The 27,972-nt window shown below is 40.3% G+C and overlaps 2 protein-coding genes across 6 annotated transcripts in view; one reads left to right on the plus strand and one right to left on the minus strand.

The window, feature by feature from the left end:
* The window catches only part of jade1 (jade family PHD finger 1), a 93,447-nt gene extending 65,584 nt beyond the window's left edge, over nucleotides 1–27,863 (plus strand). For all 3 annotated transcript variants that reach the window (XM_008112032.3, XM_062983652.1, XM_062983651.1), the window contains 8 exons: nucleotides 2,745–2,902; nucleotides 4,806–4,993; nucleotides 6,314–6,525; nucleotides 8,949–9,116; nucleotides 10,998–11,114; nucleotides 19,676–20,206; nucleotides 20,910–21,027; nucleotides 23,265–27,863. In XM_008112032.3, the coding sequence (XP_008110239.2) occupies nucleotides 2,745–2,902; nucleotides 4,806–4,993; nucleotides 6,314–6,525; nucleotides 8,949–9,116; nucleotides 10,998–11,114; nucleotides 19,676–20,206; nucleotides 20,910–21,027; nucleotides 23,265–24,160 (2,388 nt within the window). In that variant the 3' untranslated portion in view covers nucleotides 24,161–27,863. The remainder of the gene's footprint in view (nucleotides 1–2,744; nucleotides 2,903–4,805; nucleotides 4,994–6,313; nucleotides 6,526–8,948; nucleotides 9,117–10,997; nucleotides 11,115–19,675; nucleotides 20,207–20,909; nucleotides 21,028–23,264) is intronic.
* Nucleotides 25,365–27,972, minus strand: part of sclt1 (sodium channel and clathrin linker 1) — a 54,164-nt gene continuing 51,556 nt past the window's right edge. For 2 of the 3 annotated variants that reach the window (XR_010007035.1, XM_062983654.1), the window contains one exon: nucleotides 25,365–27,408. The gene's annotated coding sequence lies outside the window, so the exon portion shown is untranslated. The remainder of the gene's footprint in view (nucleotides 27,409–27,972) is intronic. The other variant, XR_010007036.1, reaches the window with a different exon arrangement.

Consider the following 27,972-nt stretch of genomic DNA (forward strand, 5'->3'; position numbering starts at 1 on the left):
CTCTGCAAAAAAACAAAACTTGGCTATAAACTTGCTGGCTGATATGTTGGCAAAATGAAATAAAACCATCATCTATAGCATGTCCTCTGGCGGACAGTTTGGTGTACAGCTTTCTTACTAGTCTGCTGCTCAGATGGTTGTAAGATTGTCACCTGCTTTTAGCCTGCATCTTCTACTTACACTTTCACTGTGGCTCATGTCTTGCCAGGTCCAGGGATTCTCATTTCTTAATCAGGCACGGTGCCAGAACAGAGTGGTACTCTGCTATATTGTCTATGCTTCAGCAGACACAAATCTTGTTATAATCACTATCACCATGCAGGAATGAATTAAAGTGCAATTGATGGTGTGACCTTAGGCTCTGTCCTCATATATTCACTCATGTGAATACCCATGCAGTGATTTCTAAAACATCAGATTTACACATGGAATCATTTTTATTAACACCTTAAGAATTCATAAAGATTCCTTACGTTCAAAACATATGGCAGAGAAAAGGCTCTTTTTCATTGTTACCATCCCTGGCAACTATATGCCACATTTTCCTTGGTGGAAGTTCTGAATTAAGATCTGTGTCTACAGCTTTATCTTTAAAGGTTTAGAGTCCATTGATGAATAAGATTTTGGTTTGAGCTAGTATTGTCCTGATGATGGAAGAACACTGAAAGCCATAATTTTCTTTGACAAAGCAAATAGCAACTCTTGTTACAGAAGGATGCAGGCAAACTATGTATCCTCCTTACTAAATCATTGTGGTAAAATCATCTTGAGAAGCAATCTGTGGCTCCCATTTATGGATAGCATATGCAGAAACTACTGTCTCATGCCAACAATTGGTTGCACATAACTCTTCGGGAGAACCAGAATTAGGTACAGTGGACTGAATGAAGGCAATAAGATCACTTCAGCTGAACAAAAGTGTAAACTTAATGGAATGTGTGTAGACACGATATGTGTATTTATGCTATACACTGTGCTTCTTGCTGCCAGTCATGATATGATATGCACATATAATTGCTTGTCCATACAAGGTTGATGTTGAGTTTAAATGACTTTTAGATAAATTCTCTTATGGTTACCACTTCAAAAGTTGCCTAAATAGCAGGCCAGTACAGGAGTGTCTTTATCCTGATCAGACATTTAGCCTACTAGCAATATTTAGCCTACTATTCTCAATTCTGACTGCCACTTCTCAAAAAATGGTGGTGGCAACTTCTCTGAGATATTCAATGTATTGTCGAAGGCTTTTCTGAGATGCTTTTTTTCTAGATGTGTGGGGAAGTCTTAAAAGGATGTGCCTTAAGAGGAGATGCCAGTAAAAACTGTCCAGCACTTAAAATGTACATGGTTTCTCCTTGTTTGCTTTTATATATAGCTTTGAGTAGTTACTTCTTTTGGACTACAGCTCCATGGCCAGTGGCCATACTGATTGTGGGGTTCTGGAAGGTGTAGATTCAAAAGAAACTTTTCAAAGTTTAGCTTCATAACACTAGCAGGGTCGGCCCCACCATGGAGGCCACGTGAGGCGGCCGCCTCGGGCGCAGGACCCCGGGGGGCACCATCAGGCTTCCCCCGCCCCAGCGGGGACCATGGGCTCGCTCGCTGATGAACAGGAAGGCCTGTTCGGCGACGAGCGAGCTCCACATGGCCGCTGCCGGCTGGGCAAGGCCAGCCAGGCCACAAGACCAGCCAGGCCAGGGCGCACTGGGCGGGAGGCGGGGCACCACCCTGACGGTGCCCCGCCTCCCGCCCAGTGCGCCCTGGCCTGGCTGGCTTTGTGGCCTGGCTGGCCTTGCCCAGCTGGCAGTCGGCCGGGCAAGCCTTGTGGCCTAGCTGGCCTTGCCCAGCCGGCAGCCGGCCGGGCAAGACCAGCCAGGCCCGGGCGCACTGGGCGGGAGGCGGGGCACCGTCAGGGCGGTGCCCCGCCTCGCGCCAAGTGTGCCCCAGCCCCGCCTCTCACGCAGCGTGGGAGGCGGGGTCAGGGCGAGTAGCGTGGAAGGCGGGGCCAGGGTTGGTCCCGCCTTCCGCGCTACTCACCCTCGCCCGTCTGGCCTTTTCCAGCTGGCCAGACTGCAGCGGAGGTCCCTCCAGGCCACGATCGCGGCCTGGAGGGACCTCCGCTGCAGTCTGGCCAGCTGGAAAAGGCCAGACGGGCGAGGGTGAGTAGCGCGGGAGGCGGGGCCAACCCTGGCCCCGCCTCCCGCGCTACTCGCCTTTACCCCGCCTCCCGCGCTGCGTGAGAGGCGGGGCCCGCCGGCGCCGCGGGAGGCATGGGCATGTGCCTCCTGCGGCACATGGCCACGCCTCCCGCAGTGCCGGCGAGGGGGGCACTTTTCCCTACCCCCGCTTAATATTTAAAATTATCTCCGGCCGGCCCTGAACACTAGTAAACATTATAAAAGGAGGGAACAAGGTATTTTGTATTAATCTGCTATTTTAATAATTTATGTTCTGGGAATTATGACTCTTGCCCAGCAGTGTTGTGTGAACTGAGGAAGGCAATTGATGGAACTGTATGTCCTGGATCCAAGTAATGGACTTTCCACCTCTGTTTCAACATGCTGATGTGGTTAACTGTGCGGCTTAATAGGCCGTGTTAGTTTAGTGATGAAACAGTGACCTTGTTGTGCACTGTACTCCATGGTTACCCTGGAGCTGTGAAGCAAAGAATGTAAATATCAAATGTCAGTGCTTCATCCTTCTCTCTCTCTCTCCCCCTTCCTCTCCATTTCTTCCTTCTGCAGGTGTTCAGAACTGACCTGATCACTGCCATGAAACTTCCTGATTCATACCAGCTGAACCCCGAGGAGTATTATGTGTTGGCAGATCCCTGGAGGCAGGAGTGGGAAAAGGGGGTTCAGGTGCCAGTCAGTCCTGGGACTATCCCAGAGCCAGTAGCCAGGTATAGTTTGGTGTAGTCACTCAGAAATCAACCAGTTAATCCATTTGCCTAATTATTTAAGCAATTCTAGATGTGTATATTTTGGATTTCCATTCAAGTTTGATTCTTAGTGTCATCAGGTGGATCTAAGAATCTTCAAGGACATGATGAGGGGTTTCTGGAGTGTGTTTCAGTCATTCTTTTTATTTTATTGATAATTCAATAAAGGTAACATATTACATCTATATTTCAGAATATCCATATTACATGTACAACCTTACACCATCTTTACTTACATTTCTCCACTAAGCCAAAATAATAAAACCATTCTTGCCCCTTACTCTATTTTTTTTGAATGCAATAAAACAAAAAAAAAGTATTAAAACTGACCTTCCATCTACCTACTTGAAAGGCATTTATAGAAATATTGAGTCATCTTGTTATTAAGTAAAACCAAGAATCTTAATTTCTGCCCTGTATTGTATTGCATTTTAATGCTTTGAATGTTAGCTCTTTTGAGTCTCCTTATGGAGAGAAAAAGCGGGATATTATTATTATTATTATTATTATTAACAACAACAACAACAGAATTATTATTCTCAGCATTAAACCCCACAAGTGTGCAAGTTTTTTTAAGTTATGAAAAGTTCCCAAAATTTTATAGTTTCCCAGCAACGTAATTAATTTTAAACTTTCTTAATTGAACCTTTAGTGATTCTGAAATTGTGATTTGTGTTTTTAGGTTAATATAATTTAATTTGATTATGTAATTTTAGTTTTATGTTACATTTTGCAATTAGATGTTGTTTTACTTTGGGATTCAGGTGGGTTGTTATTGTATTTGTATTTATGGCTGTTTTTAAGGCATTGAATGTTTGCCTTCGTGTTTATGTTTGTTAGAATCTGCCGACTCATTAATTTAGATGCAGATAGGAAGAGTAGTTTATAAACATTTTAAAGTAATGTTGAAATTGAATTCTGTTGTGTTGGCAGCATCTATTTTCTGTCTTCATATTTTTACATCGTCATGCCTATATCATTGTTTATGTAGGTTTCTGATTCCTTTTAGAATGTTATAATTATGGGTTTCCTAGATGACTGAGTGGACTGAAGGTTAGCTTTCCTGCCTTCTCAGTATTTTACTGATAAAAGTTTTAGTGCTGATCTTTGTGGTTTGTGGCAAATGTATTAATGTCAAGTACAAAATGCTGCTACTGTGCATAGCATCCATGTGCTGCGAATTTTCCACTTGTTCTCATAGGCAACATTGCACATAGGCAGTACAGTCCTTTGTTGGACATAATCGGAGGCCTGTGAATGCCTTTCATACATTGATTCAGGTTTTTTTTGCACCATTTGAGGCATTTTTGTATGACAGAAGACATTTTCTTAAGCTCATGGGAATCCTCAGTGCATGGGTTATTTTGCTGCAGTGGAACTGTATTGTGTTTTGTAGGGGCAGTGAGATGAATTTTTTGATAAGCACTGAAAACTAAATAGCTTCCTCTCCGCAGTGTTAATGTTCTGTTTCTTTGGATTTTAACAATATTTTTGGAATTTTATTACTTTAAACTATTTAATAAATATTATAGAATTTTGATTATTGAAAATTGATATATTTTTAAGAATATTGGAATCTTATTCACATTCTGGGAAAAGAAAAGCAGAGTATAAATACTTTTAATAAAGAATAGAAGTGCATATTTTTATTTTGTGATAAACTGCCTTGGGTCCTGTTGGGAGAAAAGTGGGGTATTGAATCGATACATTTATTCTGCAGTCGTATCACTTTAGTCAGTGTGATAGGATGATGAGATGGTAGTTGTGAAATCTTGGACAGTAATTGCATAAGAGGATTGAGAATTCAGAGCCTTCAAGAGAATTAAACCCTAATGTAATTAACACCTATTTGCTACACTTTCAGAGTTGTGTCTGAGACAAAAGCAGTCATATTTACCAGACCTCGGAAATATATCCTTTCCTCGGGTTCTGAGCCCCCTGAGCTTGGGTATGTTGACATCCGAACTTTGGCTGAGAGTGTATGTCGGTATGACCTTAATTACATGGATGTGGCATGGTTGGAACTGGCCAATGAAGAATTCAAAGAAATGGGTAAGTGAAACATTCAAATACAGTGGGTTGAGTTTTGAGAGAAGTGTCAGAGAGCAGGCCAAGTGGTCATAATGGTACATCTACCTCTTTATATTTTACATAGTTGTATTTTTAAGAGGAAAAGAGGGGGTAAGTGAAGGAGTGCATCCAAACAAGTTGCATATGTTTATGTTTTTTGGAGTGATGGATGTGATGTGATGATCAGAAGACAGAAACACTAATGTAAGTTGAGAAGTGACAGTATAACAGCTATCCCCCCCCCCCCCAAAGACAGGATTCCTAGGACTTGATTAAAAAGTAAGAAAAAGGGAAACCTGTCTGAGAAACAAATTCCAGGTTATGCTGAAATGAATTAATAGGCTAATTTATTAAATTTATGAAATTCCCCAATAACAACAAAAATGGTGGAATGCCTCGTGACGGCTGCTGTCAACAATAGCCAGGGATTTGCCAAATACAGCTTCATCATTTGGTCACTGATTGACATTGTGGGTGTCCCTGAGTTCAACCTGGCACAGGGACAAAGGAACAGTAATAAATAATAAATCTTTATTTATATCCCGCCTGAGAGGACTCAAGTCTCTGTCCTCATCATAAGACTCTCTATTCCTTCTCAAGAGCATGTCGAATGGGCCTAGTAGCTATACTTGCAAGCAAGTTAATAGCTACGGAGATGGAGTTGTGCCTAGCAGCCCAGTAACTGTTGCATGCTGGAATGGGATGGGGGTATTCATGCTGGCTATTTCCTTCCACTTGGTTAAAAAAAGTACATAAATAGATATAATCCCCAGTTATATCTGCATATGTTACCTAAAAGATGGTGGCCTATATACTGATTATGTAATTGTGTCAAGATAGTGAAATTCTTGTGTAATATATCTAACCACTTGTTGATGGTTGGGGGTAAGTTATTGAATCTCTGGTGGAATCTTTCAATTGATCGTTTTCTTTGACTTCACATGACGAAGATGTCATCAATATATGTATCTTAGCTAGAGAAAACATTGCTGGGTACAGCAGCTGGGCAATTTAATGTAATTCTAAAATGGTGAGGCTGTGCCTACCTGATGTTTTGGACTGAAACTTCCGTAATTCCTCGCCAAACCAAATAGGGCATGGCTATTGGAATTTGTAGGTCCAGAACTTCTGGAAAGCCAGAGTTTCCAACCCTGATGTAAAATTGACACAGAAATTTGTAGCCGCCATTGCCTTTGTGTGTTAATTGGCAGCCGCTTTGTACCCCATAGGAGAGTGGCAAGACATAACTTTAATTAATTAATCATTTTTTAAAAAAAATGTTAATTTGGATTGATTTCCCAGGGATGCCTGAGTTGGATGAATACACCATGGAGAGAATCATGGAAGAATTTGAACAGCGATGCTATGACAACATGAATCATGCCATTGAAACTGAGGAAGGACTTGGAATCGAGTATGATGAGGATGTGGTCTGTGATGTTTGCCAGTCTCCAGATGGTGAAGATGGCAATGAGATGGTGTTCTGTGACAAATGCAATATTTGTGTTCATCAGGTACAGCAGACAGATGCACCATAATTAATATTGAGACTATTTTGTCCTGATTTTTCCATTGCAAAGAGTAGACAGTGATGGTTTTAAACATTGCCAGTATAAGGATCTTAGATGAAATATATTTGTAGAAGTGAAAGAGATGATGTGGGAAGGAGATTTCTTTAGTAATTTGGGCAAAGCATTGGTATCTTCTCTCTGCTTTTTATGCTTTCAAATCAGGCAAGTGATTTCCAAAAGTACAATGGGCGGGTGGGTGGGGGGTATACCTGTGGCACTTGCACATTGCTTTTCTTTGGAAATCTAAAGATTGGGTGCTTGTTTTCTTGTAGGCCTTTCCTATAGATCCACTTTTCCTGAGATGATCTACTTGTACATCTCTTAACAAATGGGCAGTGTGTTTCAACATGTTTAACTCCAGGATTAGATCAGTGCTTAGAAAGATTACTTGTGTGGACTACAACTTGCAGAGTCATCTAGGGTCATACAAGATATGGCTGAGACGCTATAGGGGTTCTATTCCATAAACAATTCCATATTTCATATTGGACTACCTAGCCCATCATTGCCAACCTGCATGGGTTTTGACCATCCTGGTTGAGGATGATGGAAGTTTATTCTTACACTTCGTCAAGTTAAATATGGTGCATCTTAAGTGTTTGTTTTCTTTATATATGGTATATACATTGTGTCATCACTGTTCATATTTAAATTAAAATGTTCAGAGAAGCCTCAGACTCACAGACAGATGAATATATTAATACATCTTTAAAAAAAGAAATAGGCTCTGTTTCTCTTTCTCATTCTTTTTCCCTTTATAAAGATCACCAGCTACTTCTCTTGTCTATATGCATAACAAGCATTTGTTGTATACATTACTATAGGCGTGTGAGGTATTACAGAAGAACCTATGCTGATAAATGCTTTGAGAGCAAAACACAATATAGATAACTATTTTAATACATCACCATTTTGTGGTTGGCTATTTCCTGTTGAGGGAGTTCAGTGCTTGCTGCTGTTTATTCTCCAATAATGTCTGATAAGCAGTTAAGGGGTATTTTTGGGTGTTGTACCCAAAGGCATATAGATATGTCTATATATCCAGTAGAGAAAATTGCATTATTGTGTTTATTTTAAAAGGCATCCACTTGATATACTGGCAGCTATTCCTATAACATTTATTACACTGGACCATACAAAGTTAAAACCTGTCAAAATAAACTAAAAATTTCCACATGGACCCTGTTCTTACTGAAGGAAATAATGACAGTGCCACAGATGTGGTCACCCTTTCCTTGGGACAAAACTTAAGCCAGAGCCCTGCGTAGTATCATTTCTGCTTTTGGAACACCCTCTCTATTTTTTGCTTTCACCTTCTCATCTTTCAGGTGGATGCAGATATAAATATATCCTGTTCTTATTTCAGTTTCAAAATTCTGGCTCAAGTCCAGGTGAGATAATGATTAACTCAGGCAGGATTCCCCTTGCAGACATAGCTGGTTCAAGATTGTCCCTCTTTGGTTCTTGTTCCAGTTTCTAAAGTAGGACTTGCTAATGTCTGGAAGAACTATTCTAGTCTGTTCAAGATACTAGTACAGTCTCTGTTTGCCCAGTCATGGAGAATCAATGTTTGGTAGTCATGCCACATGAACCAAAGAGGGACAATCCTAACCAGCTATGTCAGCAAAGGGAAGGTTGTACTGGAATTAACTTAAAAGTTACCGGTGCTTAAAGGTGGTGTAACTACTAAAAATGTATTCTGCATGACTAGGCATCTGCATGCTGAGGTGATAATTGGAGTTGACGTCACACATGGCTTGGCCAGATTATATGATGGCTTATGCATTAGATTCATTTTCTAACTGGGTCCACATGTAGCCTAGAAAAGCTGATTACTGAGATCTCTTAGCCACTTGGAGTCCTGACCACTCAGAAAGCACTTTACCAACTATCATATCGTGATACGGTATGCTTGACAGGCGTCCCTGATATCACCTGTAGCAATCCTTGTTGTGGTCCTTTAAACAAGTCATTTCCCCCTTTCCTCCCTATTGGAGAGCAAAGTTAAAGAGACATGTGGCTCTGGGATTCTTTTAAGGCATAGTTCCTCCTGCTGTACCAAATCAAATGTTCTTTATTTTTATTTTTATTTATGTTTTAAATGCTCTAATTTAGTTCTCTCTTCACCCACCTTTTTCCTGGATGGATCTGTTCTAACCATTCTCAGCTTCAGTCCATGTTTGTAATGTGACCTACATCAAACATTTGTAGGTAGAATGGATGAGGAGCTGACTGAATAATAATTCTATATGCTATTGAAGTATTTACAAAACTCTTGTGCAAATGAAGTGTCCTTTTAATGATAATGTTTTAACACTCAGCCCCTTTTTCTTCCTTAATTTCCATTGTCTGTTATGAAACAACAGGCTTGCTATGGCATCCTCAAAGTCCCAGAAGGCAGCTGGCTATGTCGAACCTGTGCTCTTGGTGTTCAGCCAAAATGTTTATTATGTCCCAAGAAAGGTGGAGCCATGAAACCGACCCGTAGTGGGACAAAGTGGGTTCATGTTAGTTGTGCCCTCTGGATTCCTGAGGTGAGTGTTCAGAGAATCTATGCTTTGAATGGAAGGTACTTCTTTATTGAATCATGTTTTATAACAAGAGGTGGCATGTGGAAACACAGTAGACTGTAGCAGCAAGGACATCGGGGTAGCTGAACCAGTTGGGAAAACTGTTCCCCTACCTGTACTGAATGCGAAATAAGAGATCTTGAGGCATGCTTTTACCATCATGTGGTTTGGATGTATCGTGAGACTACTAAGTGGAAGGGAGGAGTTGAAGAGCTGCACATTCTTGTTTTGGGTTGACAATAGAATTTCCACTTCATTTCTTTTCTGATGTGTTCACAACTAATTGAGTGATGACTTTTTTGTGTAAGAGTGAGTAAAGGTACAACACCTTTACATGAGGTGGGTGTTCTATGGGTCATTTTGATCCATAGTGGGATTTCACTAGAGCATTGAGGGGTATTAAAAATTGATTGGGAACCTCAAGTGGTCTGTGGGCCTTAGGTTGCTCACCCCTGTTATAAAGGCAGGAATATGGCCCTGAAGGGGTCTTCTGATGTTCTGGCAAAGCAAACAAGCCTGCCCTGGAAGAAGGAGAACGTTCCGTCTCAACCTAGGGAAGAAAGAAGTTTAATGTCCATACAGCAGTTATCACTGTAGTGTTCATACAGTAGAGATGAAATTCACAGAGCTTTTCACCTAATGCAAAAAGATTTCAGAGAGAGTCAGATTAAGAGAAACTATTGATTCAGTGCATGCTGTAATTAGAATTTTACTTTGTAGTTGGACTAGAGAAAACTATAACAACAACAACAACAACAATAATAGCAGCAATAACAACAGCAGCTTTATTCTTATACCCTGCCACCATCTCCCAAACGGGACTTGGGGTGTCTTACATTTGGGAGCCCATAGACACAAATACAAACAACCAATCAAAGCAAAAACATAGTTAATATAAAACATTGTTAAAAATAACAAAACAGTTAAAACACAAATTCAATAAAAGATAAGAATATTGAACATGCACATAATCAATACTCAGGGGAACCAATTGCTGTAGTACAATGGGCGTGATCAGGATATACAAGGGCTAGGCATGGGGTAGTGCAAGCAGCATAAGATAGGGCCAGGTATTGGATAAAGTGAAGAGAGCAGCATATTCTAGTGGAACCTAGGGACTAGGCATTTGTGACTAGGGACTAAGCATTGTCAAAAGCAAGCTGAAACAACCAAGTTTTCAGGTCCCTATGAAAGGTGGACAGTGTTGGGGCTTGTCTAATTCTCATGGGAGGGAGTTCCAAAGCTGGGTGGCCACCACCGAGAAGGCCCTCTCTCTCATCCCCATGAACCGCGCTTAGCATGGTGTAATAGCTTGAGTAATGGACTACAACTCTACTTGGCCATGGAAGCCCACACTTTGGCAAGCCACATTCTCTCAGCCTTAGAGTAGGGCAAAGGCCAAGAAAATCTGATTGGTTTTCATTAGTCATAAATCTTTTGAGGGCACATAACAACATTAAGCTGGAATAGAAGATGGGGAAAGAGCGGAGTGGATGTGGAATTCCAAAACTAATGTAGAATTTAGAATAAAATAAATGTAGTTTGGCTGATAACACGATTTAGATTGAAACCTGTTCACTAGTGACCCTGACACAGGCTGTGGTGGGAAGTTAATATTTCACTGCTTAGCTTGCCTCTCTGTGATCCTTGGGAGGGGTAGAAATAAAACAATGAATTTCCTGTCCTTAAAATAGCTATGTTGTTGGATAGATTAAGATGAACTTTTGAAAACACAGTTAAGCATTTCTTCTTCATAATTAATTCAGGATGGTTGTTTACTCCTTTGTTTGTTTACTGCTTGATTTATATAAATGTGTGCTGTGTTTATTTATTCCATGACCTTAGGTGAGCATTGGCAGCCCAGAAAAGATGGAACCAATCACCAAGGTCTCCCACATACCAAGCAGCAGGTGGGCACTGATATGCAGTCTTTGCAATGAGAAGATTGGAGCATCCATACAGGTAAGCAACCTGAGTGTTAAGAATATATTTTTGCTAAAGATCCCCCCTCCAAATGCTCTTGTAGTGAGTTTTTCCTTGGTATTATGTTCATTATGTTCAGGGGCCGGGCGGTGGCGCAGGCTGGTGAGCAGCCTGCTGCAATAAATCACTCTGACCATGAGGTCATGAGTTCGAGGCCAGCCCGTGGCGGGATGAGCACCCGTCAATTAAAAAATAAAAAAATAGCCCCTGCTCGTTGCTGACCTAAGCAACCCAAAAGATAGTTGCATCTATCAAGTAGGAAATAAGGTACCACTTATAAAGTGGGGAGGCAAATTTAACTAATTTACGACGTTGGAATGAGGAAGTGCCATCACAGTGGATGATGAAGCAGCTGCTCCCCCCTGTGGCCAGAATCGAACATCCCCTCAGGAGAAGGTTAAATTGCCTCTGCGTCTGTCTCTGTCTCGGTTCTATGTGTATATGGGCATTGAATGCTTGCCCTATATGTATATAATGTGATCCGCCCTGAGTCCCCTTCGAGGTAAGAAGGACAGAATATAAATACTGTAAATAAATAAATAAATTAACTATTTAATGGAGTACTAGCATATATACCTGGTGTTGCTTAGGTTAGGTATTTTGTAATGCTGTTAATTAGAAATACTCATTGTTTGCTTTTTGACTTTTTGAATGATCTCATTAGAAATTGCGTACCCATGTAATTGGACCTTTTATGAAACTGTAGAACTGTTGGGCTGCACCTCCCATATGTCCAAGATCTCAGTTCTACACACTTTCCTTTGTCACCTGCACAAAGAGCAAATACTAGTTGCAACCTTTATGGCCTCATGATTAAAGGTCAGACAGTCGTATGAGAGATCACTAGTTCTAGACTGGCATGACAAGTGGACATGTGTGGGCTATGTAGAAAAATCACTTGAATTCTGTGCTCTTCCCCATACATAAACACCCTGTTTCTTCAAGTTGTCTTTACCAACGACAGATCAATGCCAAAACGCTGTTGAAATGCATGCGGTCTTGCTAAACTGCAGAACACAAAATGCCTTAAGTTGATGAACCACCATCTTGTGCTAAAGGTTGTGTGTGTGCTGGGAGAGGCATTTAGCGGTAATCATTGGAAACTTTGTGTCTCACGCTTTCAAGTGGTAACAGTCTTTCTTATGATAGTAGAGAGTTAGAGTTAGGATTGTGCTTTTCACTTTGTACCATGGCATCCAGTCATTGACAAGGTTGTAAAATATTGCTATTCTGCATGGGAACTGATAATGTGATGTGCCATTTCTCTGCATGAGGATATTTACACTCTACTGAGGGGATGTTGGATTGCAGCCACTATGTGTGGTGATGTGGTTTCCAGATGTGTAGTTTATATCCTCCAATACCAGTCCCTTTACCCTTATTATCTCTTTTCTTTTTATAATTGTTTTATTTGTCGCTGATTAAGTAATGTTCCATGTCTTGGCTTCTGTCTGCAAATTGTGTTGCTTTGCTTGAAATAGCTGTTCCCACTTGTTTCATTTATTTTTGGTATATATTCATGTTTGTTACTATCTTCAATCCCTTCTCCCTCACTATTCTTTTCCCTCTTTAAAATTTCCTGTTTCTGAACAGGAACAAAAGCAAACGTATTCTCCTCAAATACCATGTTTTACAGCACAGTATTGGGATTTAAAAAAAATGGTAGCAGAAACAGCAATGGCAACATGGATGAGATGAGGTGGTACTGCTTTTGAATGTTGTCAGTTTCTTGTCTCTGTGTCTTTGAACGATATTATGAAAATGGATTTTTAGGAAGATTTTTTAAATGGCTGCTGCTGATGCAGCTGTTTAGCTTGGTAAGAATAAGAATCCATACATCTTGGGTTTTTCCCCATCATCTCCCTCAGAGATAGGTTGGGAAAATGACCTGTGAATATGATCGGCCCTTTGGGACATGGCTATCTTGTTTGCGACCTCTACCTAGAACAGACTTTTTTCTCTTTGCTCCTTATTTTTTCCCTGCTTGTTCTTCTTCTATTCATATTTCTATAGTTTTTGAAGATACTGAGCCTGAACCTTTCTCATTTAAGGCTGGTGATGTTGTAGTTCTGTCAGGGCTTGGTGTATATTGCTATGATAATAGTGCTTTGTGACAATGTAAGAATCTCTTTTCTTCTTCTAATGAGCTCTTCCAGCTTTCTAGGTAAGGGATGTTTTTTTTCCTCATTGTGATGCCCCTTATACTTTGTTCCAGTGAGCTTTATATTAGAATAAAATTCTTGTAGTATATATGTGATATATTAGAAGTCAATCCATGTTAGCTCCCTGTTCAGTGATCTGTTCTTTCATGTTTATTCTTTCATGTTTTTGCATAAAATATTTATTAATGTAGAGGAATCATTTTGTGGTGCTTGGATTTTAGAACACTAATAAATGTTTTATGCATAAAATTTAAAGAAAGAATTGCTATCTAATTGTGAGCTAGCATGACAACATTCTAGTCTATTTTGTTGTATTTATTTTCTTAAAATTAGACATTGGTCATATGGAGAAAAACATACATCTATAATGAAGAAAAACATAGATATATAAGAGATTAGCTTGAATGATTTTCACAGATTTACAAATAGCTAAGATTAAAGATAGACATTCTGGGAGTCAGTGAACTGAAACGGACTGGAATGGGCCACTTCACAACAGATGACCACCAGATTTACTACTGCGGACAAGAGGAACACCGAAGAAATGGAGTAGCCTTCATAATTAATAACAAAGTTGCTAAAGCAGTGCTTGGATACAACCCCAAAAATGATAGAATGATCTCAATTCGAGTTCAAGGCAAGCTGTTTAACATCACAGTGATCCAAATATACGCCCCAACCACAACTGCTGAAGAAGCAGAATTAGATCAAAAAGAGACATTATTTTCATTACAGGAGATTGGAATGCTAAGGTGGGCAGTCAAATGACAACTGGGATCACAGGCAAGCATGGTCTGGGACAACAAAATGAAGCAGGACGTAGGCTGATAGAATTTTGCCAGGAAAACTCACTGTGCATAACAAACACCCTTTTCCAACAACCTAAAAGGCAGTTTTATACATGGACTTCACCAGATGGTCAACACCGAAATCAGATTGACTACATCATTTGCAGCCAAAGGTGGCGGACATCAATCCAGTTGGTGAAAACAAGACCTGGAGCTGACTGTAGTTCAGATCACGAACTTCTTATTGCACAATTTAGAATCAAACTAAAGAGAATGGGGGAAATACATAGACCAATTAGATATGATCTCACAAATATTCCTAATGAATATGCAGTGGAGGTGAAGAATAGATTTCAGGGACTAGATTTAATAAATAGAGTCCCAGAAGAACTATGGACAGAAGTTCACAACATTGTTCAGGAGGCGGCAACAAAGTACATCCCAAAGAAAAAGAAAACCAAGAAGGCAAGATGGTTGTCTGCTGAGACACTGGAAGTAGCCCAAGAAAGAAGGAAGGCGAAATGAAACAATAGAGGGAGTTATGCCCAATTCAACTTGTACGCAGAACACATCATGCGACGTGCGGTGCTTGACGAATCCAAGGCCAGAGTTAAAATTGCTGGAAAAAATATTAGCAACCTTAGGTATGCAGATGATACCACTCTGATGGCTGAAAGTGAGGAGGAGCTGAGGAGCCTTATCACCAAGGTGAAAGAAGAAAGTGCAAAAGCCGGGCTTCAGTTAAACATCAAGAAAACCAAGATCATGGCAACTACACCTTTGATAACTGGCAAATATAGGGAGGAAACATGGAGGCAGTGACAGACTTTATATTTCTAGGCGCGAAGATCACTGCAGATGCAGACTGCAGCCAGGAAATCAGAAGACATTTACTTCTTGGGAGGAAAGCAATGACCAACCTCAAAATAGTGAAAAGCAGAGACATCACATTGGCAACGAAGGTCTGCATAGTGAAAGCAATGGTATTCCCCATAGTAACCTATGGATGCGAGAGCTGGACCATAAGGAAGGCTGAGCGAAGGAAGATAGATGCCTTCGAACTTTGGTGCTGGAGGAAAATCCTGAGAGTACCTTGGACCGCAAGAAAATCCAACCAGTCAATCCTCCAGGAAATAATGCCCAACTGCTCACTGGAGGGAAGGATATTAGAAGCAAAGATGAAGTATTTTGGCCACATCATGAGAAGACAGGAAAGCTTGGAAAAGATCATGATGCTGGGGAAAATGGAAGGAAAAAGGAAGAGAGGCTGACCAAGGGCAAGATGGATGGACGGTATCCTTGAAGTGACTGGCATGAACTTGAAGGAACTGGGGGCGGCGACAGCTGACAGGGAGCTCTGGCATGGGCTGGTCCATGAGGTCACAAAGAGTCGGAAACGACTGTGTGAATGAAGAAGAAAAAAGAGACCTGAACATGTGTTAGAGTTTTGGTGTTTTCAGATCATGCTCTCCCCTCTGCACTTCTTTCTTCCTTCTGAATCAGAGGGATTACAGAATTTCAAGAGTGAATTTGACCAGTTTTTCAATTGTTTTGTCAGAGACTTTACCATTCCTCTTCCAAGGGAATCATAAAACAGAAGCTAAGAAAGTGATTTCTGTATGTATAAGTGGTGCATGGTGGATTAAGAAATAAATACTTATTGTCCCTATACACTGTTTTATTAACTTAAGTTTTGAACCAGGGAGTGAGCTTTGTCCATACTAAGAGGTGGCATGATAGCCATGTTTGCTAATTTGAATGGATGTCATGAAGCAAAGGGTTCAAACTGCTGGAAAAGAGATTCTACCTAAAGATGGGGAAGAACTTTCTTGTGATGTCTCAGGGACCCTCGAGTCATGACCCCGCAGCCATTATGGATCAGACTGAAGAGGATATGGGGTTTGTGCTGCCTCAGCAAGATTCTGCTCCCTTCCAGATGTTCCCTGTTGACAGTTTGAGCCCAAAGCTAATTACGAAAGCCCTTGAAACAGAGCCTGGTTCCCCGGATAGTGCTCCTTTTGATAGGAGATTGTTTCTGAAAACGTTTCGCTCTGAGAAGGAGAATCGGAGAAGCGCGAGGTTAGCGGAGAGAGAGGACGCTAATTAAACCGATTCCCTTGAGAGTTTCCAGGGGGGTTGCATCTGGCAAGTTGTTGTCTTCAGTCCGTTTCCCTTGGGAAAAAGTGTTCAGGCACCTAGTTTGAGGGGAGATTTGAAGTCCCATAAAAGTTCTGCGCGCAGGCTAGCCAGCGCGGTGTCAACGTGTCAGTTGGAAGGTTAACATCGACTCTAGATCCTGCGGCGCGCTACTCTTGAGTAGACCGCGCTTTGCATCTCATCTCCCTGTCAAGTCTGGACTGCAGATCAGTTCCACCACAACCAACCTTGCCTTGCCTTGTTATCCCAGCCTTGGACATTGAACCTGGAACTCTTTGAAAGACCTTGCTTTATTCCCCACTCAAACTGCTTGGAAGTTTGAGTGTGTTTCGGTTATTGGATTTAAAACTTTGAACTCTAATACTGGACATCTAACTTTATATTATTGGACTATTTTTGACCTTTCCTAAAAGGACTATTGCTGGACTGTATACTCTGCTTATTTTTGTTTGACTCCTTTATTGCTTTAATAAAGATATTAGATTGTTTATTGGCCTCTGTGTCTGGTTTCCAGTGCTCACGCAGCCTAGAGGCGTCACATTTCTGATAGCAAGAGCTGTTCATTGGTGGAATATGCTGCCTCGGAGTGTAGAGTCCGCTTCTCTGGAGGCTTTTAAACAGAGGTTGATGGCCATCTGTTGGGAGTGCTGAACATTTTTGCATGGCAGAATGGATTTGGACTGGATGGACCTTGTAGATTCTCTTAACTCAGAGTTGATGTGTACCTAATATCCCCATGCAACAGTGTCATTGTAAATATAGGCAGTTTTGGATATATGCCATCTTTCCTTTGGAAAGTCCAGCATAGACCAGGGGTCCTCAAACGTTTTAAGTGGAGGGCCGATTCACAGTCCCTCAGATTGTTGGGGGGCTGGACTATGAAACAGTCCAAAATTAGGATTGTTGTTGTTATGTGCCTTCAAGTTATTTCAGACTTAGGTCAACCCTAAGTCTAAAGTTTAGGACAGAGGCCAGGTCAATGACCTTGGAGGGCCTTAGTTTGGGGACCCCTGATCTAGATGATCTCAAGACCATCGGTAAGCAAAGAGACCTCCAAAGACCATCTAGATGGTCTCATAAGACCATCAGTAAGGAAAGGGACCCTCAAAGATCATTTAGATGGTTTCATAAGACCACAGGTAAGGAAAGGGGCCCCCAAAGGCCATCAAGACAATCTCACAAAACCATAGGTAAGTAAAGGCACCCTCAAAGGCCATCTAGATGGTCTCATAAGGCCGTAGCTAAGCAAAGAGACCTTCAAAGACCATTTAGATGATCTCATAAGACCATTGGTAAGTAAAGGGACCCTCAAAGGCCATCTAGATGATCTCATCAGGCCATCGATAAGGAAAGGGACCTCAAAGACCATCTAGAAGGTTTCATAAGACCATTGGTAAGGAAAGGGACCCTCAAAGGCCATCTAGATGATCTCATCAGGCCATCAGAAGACCATAGATAAGGAAAGGGACCCCCAAAGGCCATCTAGATGGTTTCATAAGACCATCGGTAAGGAAAGGGACCCTCAAAGGCCATCTAGATGATCTTATCAAGCCATCAGAAGACCATAGATAAAGAAAGGGACCTCAAAGACCATCTAGATGGTTTCATAATACCATAAGTAAGCAAAGAGACTGCCAAAGACCATCTAGATGGTCTCATAAGACCAGAGGTAAGCAAAGAGACCCCCAAAGACCAAGTAGACTTAGGTCAACCCTAAGTCTAAAGTTTTGGATAGGGGCCAGATTAGTGACCTTGGAGGGCCGCATCCGGCCCACGGGCTTTAGTTTGGGGATCCCTGGCATAGACTGTCTGAAGGTAAATTTACAAAATGATATTGTTGCCATTTTGAGAGGAACACTTGCAATGTATACTTGTATTACCTGCACTCTTAAAAAATACCACTGCATTTGTGGAATAGTTTTTGTTTAGACTTTAGAGTATTACTTCTTTATCTTCCTTAGATTCAACAGTATGATTTATTGTTTAATCATCAAAGATGAGAATTGCAGCAATAGATTGATATTTACTACTTTCCATGTGTGTGGTTGCTTGGCATTGTCTTGATAGTGTTTGATTAAATGAGATTCCTAAATTACGCAAGTGACCTTCCATGCTATTTCTTCCAGTGACTAAAATCACATTATGATATTCCTCAGCTAAATGAATTTCACTGAATATTTGTAATAAAGGAAATTGTGACAGTGCACATTTGATTTGAATCCTTTTTTTTGACACATTCAAATTCTACAGCCATATAAAAATGTATAGGTACTCATACTGAAATTTGGGGTGGAAGCAGAATGTAAGGCTACAGGTAGATTTGCAGTGCATGAAGTGCATGAAAACAAGCAAAAATATTTTCACCCCACTAGCAGCCTACACTGTTCTGTTTTCTTCTACATTTACTCTTAAAATTATAATATTAAGAGATACACCTTAGTTTTCTATCACCATTCTGAGAAGGTCTGTAGACTTCAATTTTCATAGAATTATAGGTTTATCAGTTCCAGAGGTTAATTCCAAACACCCAATAATAATTAAAATGGAGCTATGTCAGACTTTTTCTTTTACTCAGTTCAGACACCCAGTACACATTCACTTCCCTCAGAATGTCGTAACTGTCTTCCTCCCAACTGTCTGTCTCTGTCACAAATGAACTCTCTTTTAAAAAATCTTTTCACTCACATAAGCCCCCCTCATCCCTTACAGAGTTCTCTTTGCAGAGTCTTACCATTGGCTTTGCCATCCTCTTCCTGCCATCACTGTCCTGTTTGCTTATCCTTCTCTTTCTTCCCCCATCTGCCCCGGAGGCCTGTACACCACTTGATTGTATTGTTATACTTATCCATGTAGCCAAAATAGCTTGCAGTATGACAATTCAATGGCATTGTGGAATAAGCAAGAAGTTGCAGAACCATGTGGGTTTAATCTGTGCAAACTGTGTTTGTTACTACTTTTGAATATTCAGCTACCTAGTCATTTTCACCTGCTGCATGTTATTTATTGAGCGGTGTCTCTGTTGGGATACTAGTACAGAGAGAAAGTACTTCTGCCCATATAATAGGTTATCTGGATACTGCTCATTAATGAATTGACTGGTTTTCTATTTCCTGTTGAAGGCTTTTTGCAACTTCCTCCCCAAGCCTTCGTTGTATGCTATATTGGAAAGTACCTCAACAAATGGGAGTGAATTTTGGAAATGTACAGCTGCAATGAGAAATTGATGTTACGCCTACGAAGTTTCATTCAGATGTCTTAAGATACTATTCATCTATTTCTCACACCTCATTTTGTACTTGAGGAAGCTCATGATTAGTAATCGTAGTTTTTTTAAAAAAGGAAGTCACAAAAATAATTGTTGTTGTGATTATTATTTTACTTTTAACAGATGACATTCCAATGCTTCAGATTTGTAACTCTTTTTTGTTTCTAGTGTTCAGTGAAAAACTGTCGCACCGCCTTCCATGTCACTTGTGCATTTGATCGCGGTTTGGAGATGAAGACTATTCTGGCAGACAATGATGAAGTCAAGTTCAAGTCATACTGCCCAAAGCACAGTTCCACCAAGAAGCCAGATGAAGAAAACCTAAGTGAATGCACCAGCCAGGAAAATGAGAATGGGACACAGGACAGTTCTCCTGATGCCCACATAGAACCCTTTGACAGTATGGATCAAAACCAGGAGGAGGCCCACAGAGTCAGTGTTCGAAAGCAGAAGCTTCAGCAACTGGAGGATGAATTCTATGCCTTTGTTAATGCTTCAGAGGTAGCTAAAGCCTTGCAGCTTCCAGAGGATTCTGTAGAATTCCTATACCAGTATTGGAAATTGAAGAGGAAATCCAATTTCAACAAACCTTTGATCACTCCAAAGAAAGATGAAGAGGACAATCTAGCCAAACGGGAACAGGACGTTCTATTCAGGCGATTACAGCTTTTTACCCATCTCCGGCAGGATTTGGAGAGGGTAAGTTGCTATGTTGTTTGGTTTATATGGAAGACAGATTTTGCTTTGTTCCCATAACAAATGGTTTATGCCAGGAATGAGAACTGGGCAGCCCATAGGCTGCATATGGCCTGGAGAAAGGTTTTTGTGTAGCCCTCGACTCATTTGTCAGTACTAAAGAAATTAGAAAATTGTGCTTCTGTGGATCTTCAGGAGTCCCAATTCTCTATTATAGCAGTCTTGCCACCTTCTCCTCCTACGTCTGATACAGGTTTGAAACAGCTCAAAGGTGCAACTGTAAGTGACTAGAGTTATTGAATTCCAGACTGATGAAATGTGTGACTGTAGTGATAGAAAAAAGATGCTCTTTGCACTTGCATAATACAACTTACCTTCCCTGTTGAGAAACCATAGGCAGCCAAACATTCACAAAGAGGAGGTACATCTTCCTGCATGGAAAGACTGAATCACCATCTGTTCCCCTCCATTTTTTTTAAATGGTTGCTTTTGTCTCTTAAAATTCTTATGGTTCCATTTTATGTCACTTACTAGCTCACGAATTGGACAGTTTTTTTGAATCCTTCTAATTCCTGAAGATTTTTTTTTTTTGTAAATTTGGTAAATTTATTTGGTAAATAATTTTTCTTTTTCCAAAGAAACTTCAAAATAATGCGATTTCCCTTTATGTGAACCTCAGGTGTAGTTTGTGTGTTGTACTTTTTAGGTTCGAAACCTGACTTACATGGTGACTCGACGGGAAAAAATTAAAAGATCTGTATGCAAAGTCCAGGAACAGATATTTAATCACTACACAAATCTTGTGGAGCACGAAAGAGTCTCAGGTGAGTTGTCTTTATTTCAGAGCATGATGTGGCAAAAGTGCTGATAATCTGGAATGTTTTTATACTAAGAGCCAAAGTTGTGTGGTGGTTTGAGTGTTGGACCAGGATACTGGGAAACCAGGAAGGGCAAATCCCCATTCATCTATGAAAACCAGTTAGGTGGCTGTAGGGAATTCCTAACCGCCATGCTTTTGAGGAGGACAATTACAAACTTCCTCTGACTATATCTTGCCAAGATTCTGTTAGGGTTGCCACAAGCATGTTTGTTTGAAGGCACATGACAAACAGCAGAATACTGCACTATAGTAAGTGCCATTGGTTCTTATATTTTCCCATGATCCTCATTCCATATGTGGCATTATGTGGGTAGGGATCCAACATTCAAATGCTGAATCTGTGAAAGAGTTACTGAGTTATTGAGGGTCTTGGGGAACATGATAGACATAGTAGATAAAGTTTTCAAAATATATGTAGGTCTGTGACAGTTGCTAACTGTCTCCATAAGTTTGGATTGTGGTTATCTTCTCCCTCTCAAAACCATAACATATTTGCTGTTCAGGTGCATTAATTGGTGTAGGCTTGCATTTAAACTGCACCTCTTAGAACAATCTTCCTTATTACTCTTTATATATGTATACTAGCCGTGCCCGCCACACATTGCTGTGGTGTAGTCTGGTGGTGTGGAAAATAAAGTAATGAGAAGGAGCCAGGGTTTGAAGCTGCAAGGGTATTCAATGGTATTCTAACTGGCCTACTAAGGATTCCTAGATAGGAAGCAAGCAGGCTTTGTTGCTGCAAGGCTGTTCAGTGCTACTCAAGGTGGCCAAAGGAGGATCCCCTTAGGTTGGAAGCAGCCTGGGGTTGAATCTGCAAGGCTGTTCAGTGCTATGCAAGGTGGCCCATTCACACTTGCCTCAAGTAGGAAAGATTTTTGTCACACCAGAAGTGGCGTGGCTGCCGTATCTGGGACAGCCGTCTCCCTGGCAATGGATGGTTGGTGCATTGTTTTTCCCTTGCGAAGGGGGTTGCGGGACCAGTTGCGCATGTGCTATAACATCTTTTTGGTTTTTTTTTGGGGGGGGGGGGTTAAGTTTTTTCCTGTATTTTTAAAAGGTTTTTTTTAGTGAAGTACATACATTGGATTAGTAGGTGTATTGTGGTCAAATCTGGTTTCATTTCATCCAGTGGTTTTTTTGTTTACTGCGTTGGAAAACTGTACATTACATTTATATATATATAGATGGCAAGGATTAGAAACCCATTTCCATTGTGGGGCACATTCGGTAGGACAGTGATCTCAAGTGTGTTGGTCCCTGGAAAGTTTCCAGGAAAGGGTGGAACAACTGGCACCCAATGATACCAATTTTGTGCTGGTCCTTGGCATGTTGTGTGCCTTTAAGTTGGTTGATTTATGATGATCTAAAGAGCCAGCATGGTATAGTGATTTAAACATTGAATGATGACTCTGGAGACCAGGGTTCGATTTCCTATTTGGCCATAGAAACATTTTGGGTGACCTTAGGTGAATCACTTACTCTCACCCCGTTTGCGTGCATTGGTGGGTAAAGCCAAAGCCAAGAATAAGTGGAGCGACACGTTTCATGCCCTCTTTTCTTTTCAATGTTTCCCTGTCCATTCTATAGTTTGTTGAATTTATTTTTAACTTGTTGTGGTAGAGGACTGAACTAATAGTTTGTAGAGATTTTGAAATTAACTTGAGGGCTGGAGGTTACACACCCTTGATGTCAAGCATACCCTGAATCACTTAATTTCTTCTAATCTTTTTAAAAATCTAAACATAAAACTGTCTATTTTTAGATTTTGTACAGGGCTAAATATTACATGGTAGTTATTTTTCTCATACAGTATTTAATTTCCATTATCTAAGTTTTAAAAAACATCATGCCCCGCTTCAGTTCTTTATTAGCTTTGTACTTTTAATTCACATCTTTCGTTTATTAACTTAAGACTCTAGAAGTGTTTTCAGTGTGTTCAGTATGTAGAGTGTTGATAATATAATTGAAGTTTTTTTATCAATTTAGTTTGGAATCTAGAAGGCATGGATCCTTTTGGAATCTAGAGGGCATGGGAGTCATTACTGAAATAAAGGAGACCCAAGTCCAACTAACTTGATCTAGATCTAATTTAGCGCTTTCAGAAGTTTTAAATTTTGGACATGAAGCTCAGTTGTTGGGTTACCTGAAGCAGATTTAAGACATTTGTTTCTGTCTTTCCAGGCATGCCATCTTCCTTTTCTTCTATGGAAAACATGGTGCTCTTCAACAGTTCACCCCTTGGCCCTGATGCACCTAAGATAGAAGATTTGAAGTGGCATTCTGCTTTTTTCAGAAAACAAATGGGCATGTCATTGAGTCATTCTATGAAAAAAACACAGAAGAGGGAGCGAATGAGGAGACGCTCTGGGCATAATGATAAACCCTTACTCAAGCAGACCAGCCAAAGGGAAGGCCTTACTGGTAGCTTTTTCAGCTTTGAAAAATCATTTGAAGAAGCACAAGCTGGATTAGCAAAACAGAAGAATGGTATTGTTACAGCAGACCACAGGAAGAGGAGAGACAATCATTCCCACTGCGATGCGATGCAAGTTGGACTAAAGGAAAAACCTCCCAAACACAACCACAAACCCCTGAGATCCAACGACCTGTCTCAGCGGCAATTAGACAACAAAAGGGCTGTGAACCACCCGAGTGGGAGGTCAGCGCCCGGAATCCGGAGAGATACGGTGCCTAAATGTAATGGATCCTTTTTCAAAATAAACTATAACCCGACTCCGGTTAAAGTGCCTACAACACCCAGAAGCCCTGTGAAAAACTGGGGAGGATTCCGAATTCCAAAGAAAGGGGAGAGACAACCACAAGGAGAGGGTCAGGAAGAGGCATGCCACCAAACCTCTAACTACTCTTACTCGGGCCTGGACCAAGCTTCCCCTAAAGACAGGGCAAAAAGCAACCTAAAGGTGGATAGTGAGAATGACGGGTATGCGCCTGATGTGGAGATGAGTGATTCAGAAACTGAGATGGCAGAGAAAAAATGCAGGCAGCAAAGGCTTGCTTCCAGCAGCACTATTCCCAGAAGGACAGACATTATTAGGAGGAGCATCCTTGCCTCCTGACTGGAAAGTGACACACACCACTGGAATCAGTGAAGCCCAAGCCTGGAAAAAAACCCCCTCCACTCTTGTGTTGTTTGTTGGTGAGTCAAGGAAGAGGATCGTTAGATGTGGCTAAAAAAAAATCAGTCAACAATGAACCTGTTTTCCCTGGGCTGTAGAAAGATGTTTATGTGCACTTGACCAAGAGTTAGCCCTCTGCCCACCCTTGAGTTTGTGAGGCTTGAATCATCTTTAGTTGCAATTGTCACTAAGGAATTATCTGAGAAAATGACATGGCTACTCAAATTTATCCAATAGGCTTAACACTAATAAAAATGATATAAAAATGAAACACTTCTAGGGGGTAGATTTTGGCTTGGGGAGAGCTGGTTTAGGTGGATAGGACTGAGAATTGTCCTCTTTGTTCTTGAAAAGCACAAGCAATTAGTATACAAGAGGATAATGAATTAAATACCGTGGTTATAACCATCCTGCACTGTTTAACCCATTAAAATTGTCACTTTGATCAGGCTGTTTGAGGACTAAGTCCAAGTAGTCTGCCATTTTTTCTTCTGGAATCCAAGGGTGGAGTGGGGTGATAGCTGAAAACAGTTAGAAACCCCTGAAGAATTGTCATACAAAGTCCATCAAGCACATAAGACTATACTAAGACTACTAGATACCTGAAGGGATAGATTCAAGCTGTTCCTTATAAAAAGGAAAAACAAAACAAAAATCAGTGACCCATACACAATGCTATTCTAGATGGACCCAGATGACAAGTGGATGAAAACTAAGTCCTTCAAGTTTGGATAGCATCTGTGTCTTAAGTATTTTTTCTTGTTCTGAAAAAGAAAGTAGGTTCTTTCAGGTTCTGTATTTTTCTGGCACCTGACCATCTGAAATATGACCATTCAAGTGGGAAAGACCAAGCACATCTGTATTGCAAATATGAATAGGTTTTGTTGTCTTGGTGCCCCTCCTTTATTCAATTTCCCTGCCTCACTCATCAGCCTAGGAGCTGTAATTCTGTGATGGGTGAGAGATCCCACCCCCACGACCCCAGCGAAAGTATTAGTACCTAACATCAAACTTGGTAACCCTAGGCTTCCTTGGGAGAAGTCATGACAGGTAGATGGGTTGAAATTTGCCATGATGATATGTCCACATTTCTAAAGGCACTAGCCAGTAACCTTTCCCAATGTGCACTAATGGAATGTGTTGGGATATGCAAGTGTCTGACACAAGGGTTAATTTAAGTACAAAAAAAGGATGTAATAAATATATATGTATATTTTTGAATAAAATGGAAAGGCAATAAGATGTAAGAAGCGCTTTACATTCAAGCCAGTTTAACAACATGATTTCATGATATGGATTAGATTTGACAAAAAGGAGCTCGTGTTCTAAGTACATCTTTTTTAAAGAGAAAATCTGCAATAACTTGAGAGAGTAAGCCATCAGCAATAATGTGAACAGAAAATTAAGAGTCTATATTTTGCACCCAAGAGAGTGCATCATAGACGTGAAAGCCTAAGTTTTAGGCTGCTGTAACTTTTGGGGACTCAACTTGGATATAGAAGCAGACATAACCTAGTTATAGGAAAGTTTAAGCAACAGCTTTTTTTAAAAAAAATAGACCGCCCTCCTATAATTCATCAGCATCCAGTTACTTACTATAGTTTTGTTGTAGTTCCTTCTCCAACAATAGGTGGATTTATATCTAAATAACAAATGTTGCAATTTAATGCGTCTTCCAGGGATTGCAGCTGAGATCTGGACTGTTGCTGTTCCATCTTGCTATGCAAGTCACTGAATGATCAAGAACACAAATATATTGGGGGAGGCTAAACAGTAATTTTTTTATAATATGGAAGCAGTCATTCTGGGTTGGAGAAATGTCATGTGTGAATGTAAGAATTATAGATATTATTAAGAGCAATGTGCATATCATTTGAGAACTAGCCATCAAAATTCACCATTTCCTTCAGAACACTCTTGACCAAACAAAGCTTTGGGATTGGTGAAATCAGATGTAGTACTCACCCTTTGCTTTAGCTTTTTTTTTCGGTGTTTGTATCAGTACCAACATTTTCCAAACTAGAGTCAAATCATAATTTGAAGTGAATGATTGGTTTTAACGGATTTGGCTTTAGGTCTGAGAATTCAGATGTCAAATTATGATTAGTACAGACCAGAAAACTGAAAGGAGACCCAGTTTATATGACCTAGTATAAAGTTTATGTGTGAGGATAAAGCGAGGGAAAGAAAGAGTGTAGCTCAGCAGGTTGTTCAGACTTCTTAACAGTTGAGAATCTGAGCTTTAAAGCACCTGTAATAGACCCACTCCAGTAGCTGTTTACAGCTTGGGGTTTTGGTGCATGCACAGACATCTGTTTAAGTGGAGGCTATTTCATGCCTTTCTTTGTGAGGGAAATTCTCAAACACCGAATAGTCTCTCCACCATCATCTTCCAATTCTCATTCTAGTCTGTGCATAGTCTGGACCTGGAGGAATAGAATAAACAAGGAGGTTTGAGACTAGAGCTTCAGTTCTAAATGTGATTAATATACTGACACCACTTTAGGCTAGGAAATGATTGATATGTGAGAGGTAGTTTTATAAGGCTTCATTGCTTCTGATTAAACTACTTATATCTTTCAGGTTTGTTGGCCAGGTCTGCTGCTTTACAAGCAGATACGTTCTTGTTAAACATAGAAAAAGAGGGATGTGATTAATTCACTTTTCAATAAGTAGGTTTTTCAGGTGAGAGTTGGATGAAATATTGGTTAGCCTGCCCTGTAGGGAGTTGTTCATCAAGCCATAGAAAGTATAAAATACATATGATTCTAAGAGAACATTATTCAATGTTACAACCAATTTTGAAAGAAGTATCAGATAACATTTGCACTATTAGGAATGATAGCATTTGTGCAGAAAGAATTGCCTTATCTGTTTTGCTCCCCACCATATTTAGGTTAATAAGCTTTCTGATATTTTGAATAATGCTGAACCAAAAACTTAAAAAAGAGGAAAAATGAATAGTGCTTTCCCCCACATCTTCTGGTTGCAAAAGTAGAGAAACGTAGAGTATGACTATATGAGTTTCACACCATACTTAGAACCAGTAAAGAATTATAAATAAAGCAGTAATCATTACCTGCTATTGCATTCATTTTGTTGATATGGAAACAGTTGGTATTTCTCGTTAAGCTTCACCTTTTCCTTATGCAGACTGCCCAAGAAATCCTTTGATTATAATTGGTGCACTACATTGAAATGGAGGCCAATAAAACACTTTTATAATGTTGATTAGACTGCTATCTTGTTAGATTCTGGAGACAGGCAGAACATACATACTCATACCAATCTATAACAATACACGTCTCATATGTACAAAACTTAATTTACAAAAAAATGAAAAAATCTGTCATTACATTTGTAAAACCTTGTATAGAGGATTTTTCACTATGTGCCTAGCTTTGGTGTCCATTTTGCTCAAATTTGAAAACAGGTGCATGATGAAAAAACAGATAGAATCAGAAATAAAGTATATGTAGAGATGACTATTTTATATTACATGGCCCAATCCTGTATTTATTTTCCTCCCTTTTTGAAGTATTTATAAAGACCTAGTTGAAGATTGCTGTATTTTTTGTTAAAATATTTAGTAGAATTGTGCCTTTGTCTGTATGTGAATAAATGCTGTACATTTTGCAATACACTTCAGTGTAATGGTCTGGCATCTGTGCTTTAATTTTCCCAAGATTCCTGTGATTTTAAACAATTGGAGCAGATATTCTGGCTTTTCTCTGAGCTCTGGGCTGCGCTCT

Source organism: Anolis carolinensis, chromosome 5 (assembly GCF_035594765.1).
Source record: "Anolis carolinensis isolate JA03-04 chromosome 5, rAnoCar3.1.pri, whole genome shotgun sequence".
Taxonomy (NCBI): Eukaryota; Metazoa; Chordata; class Lepidosauria; order Squamata; family Dactyloidae; genus Anolis; species Anolis carolinensis.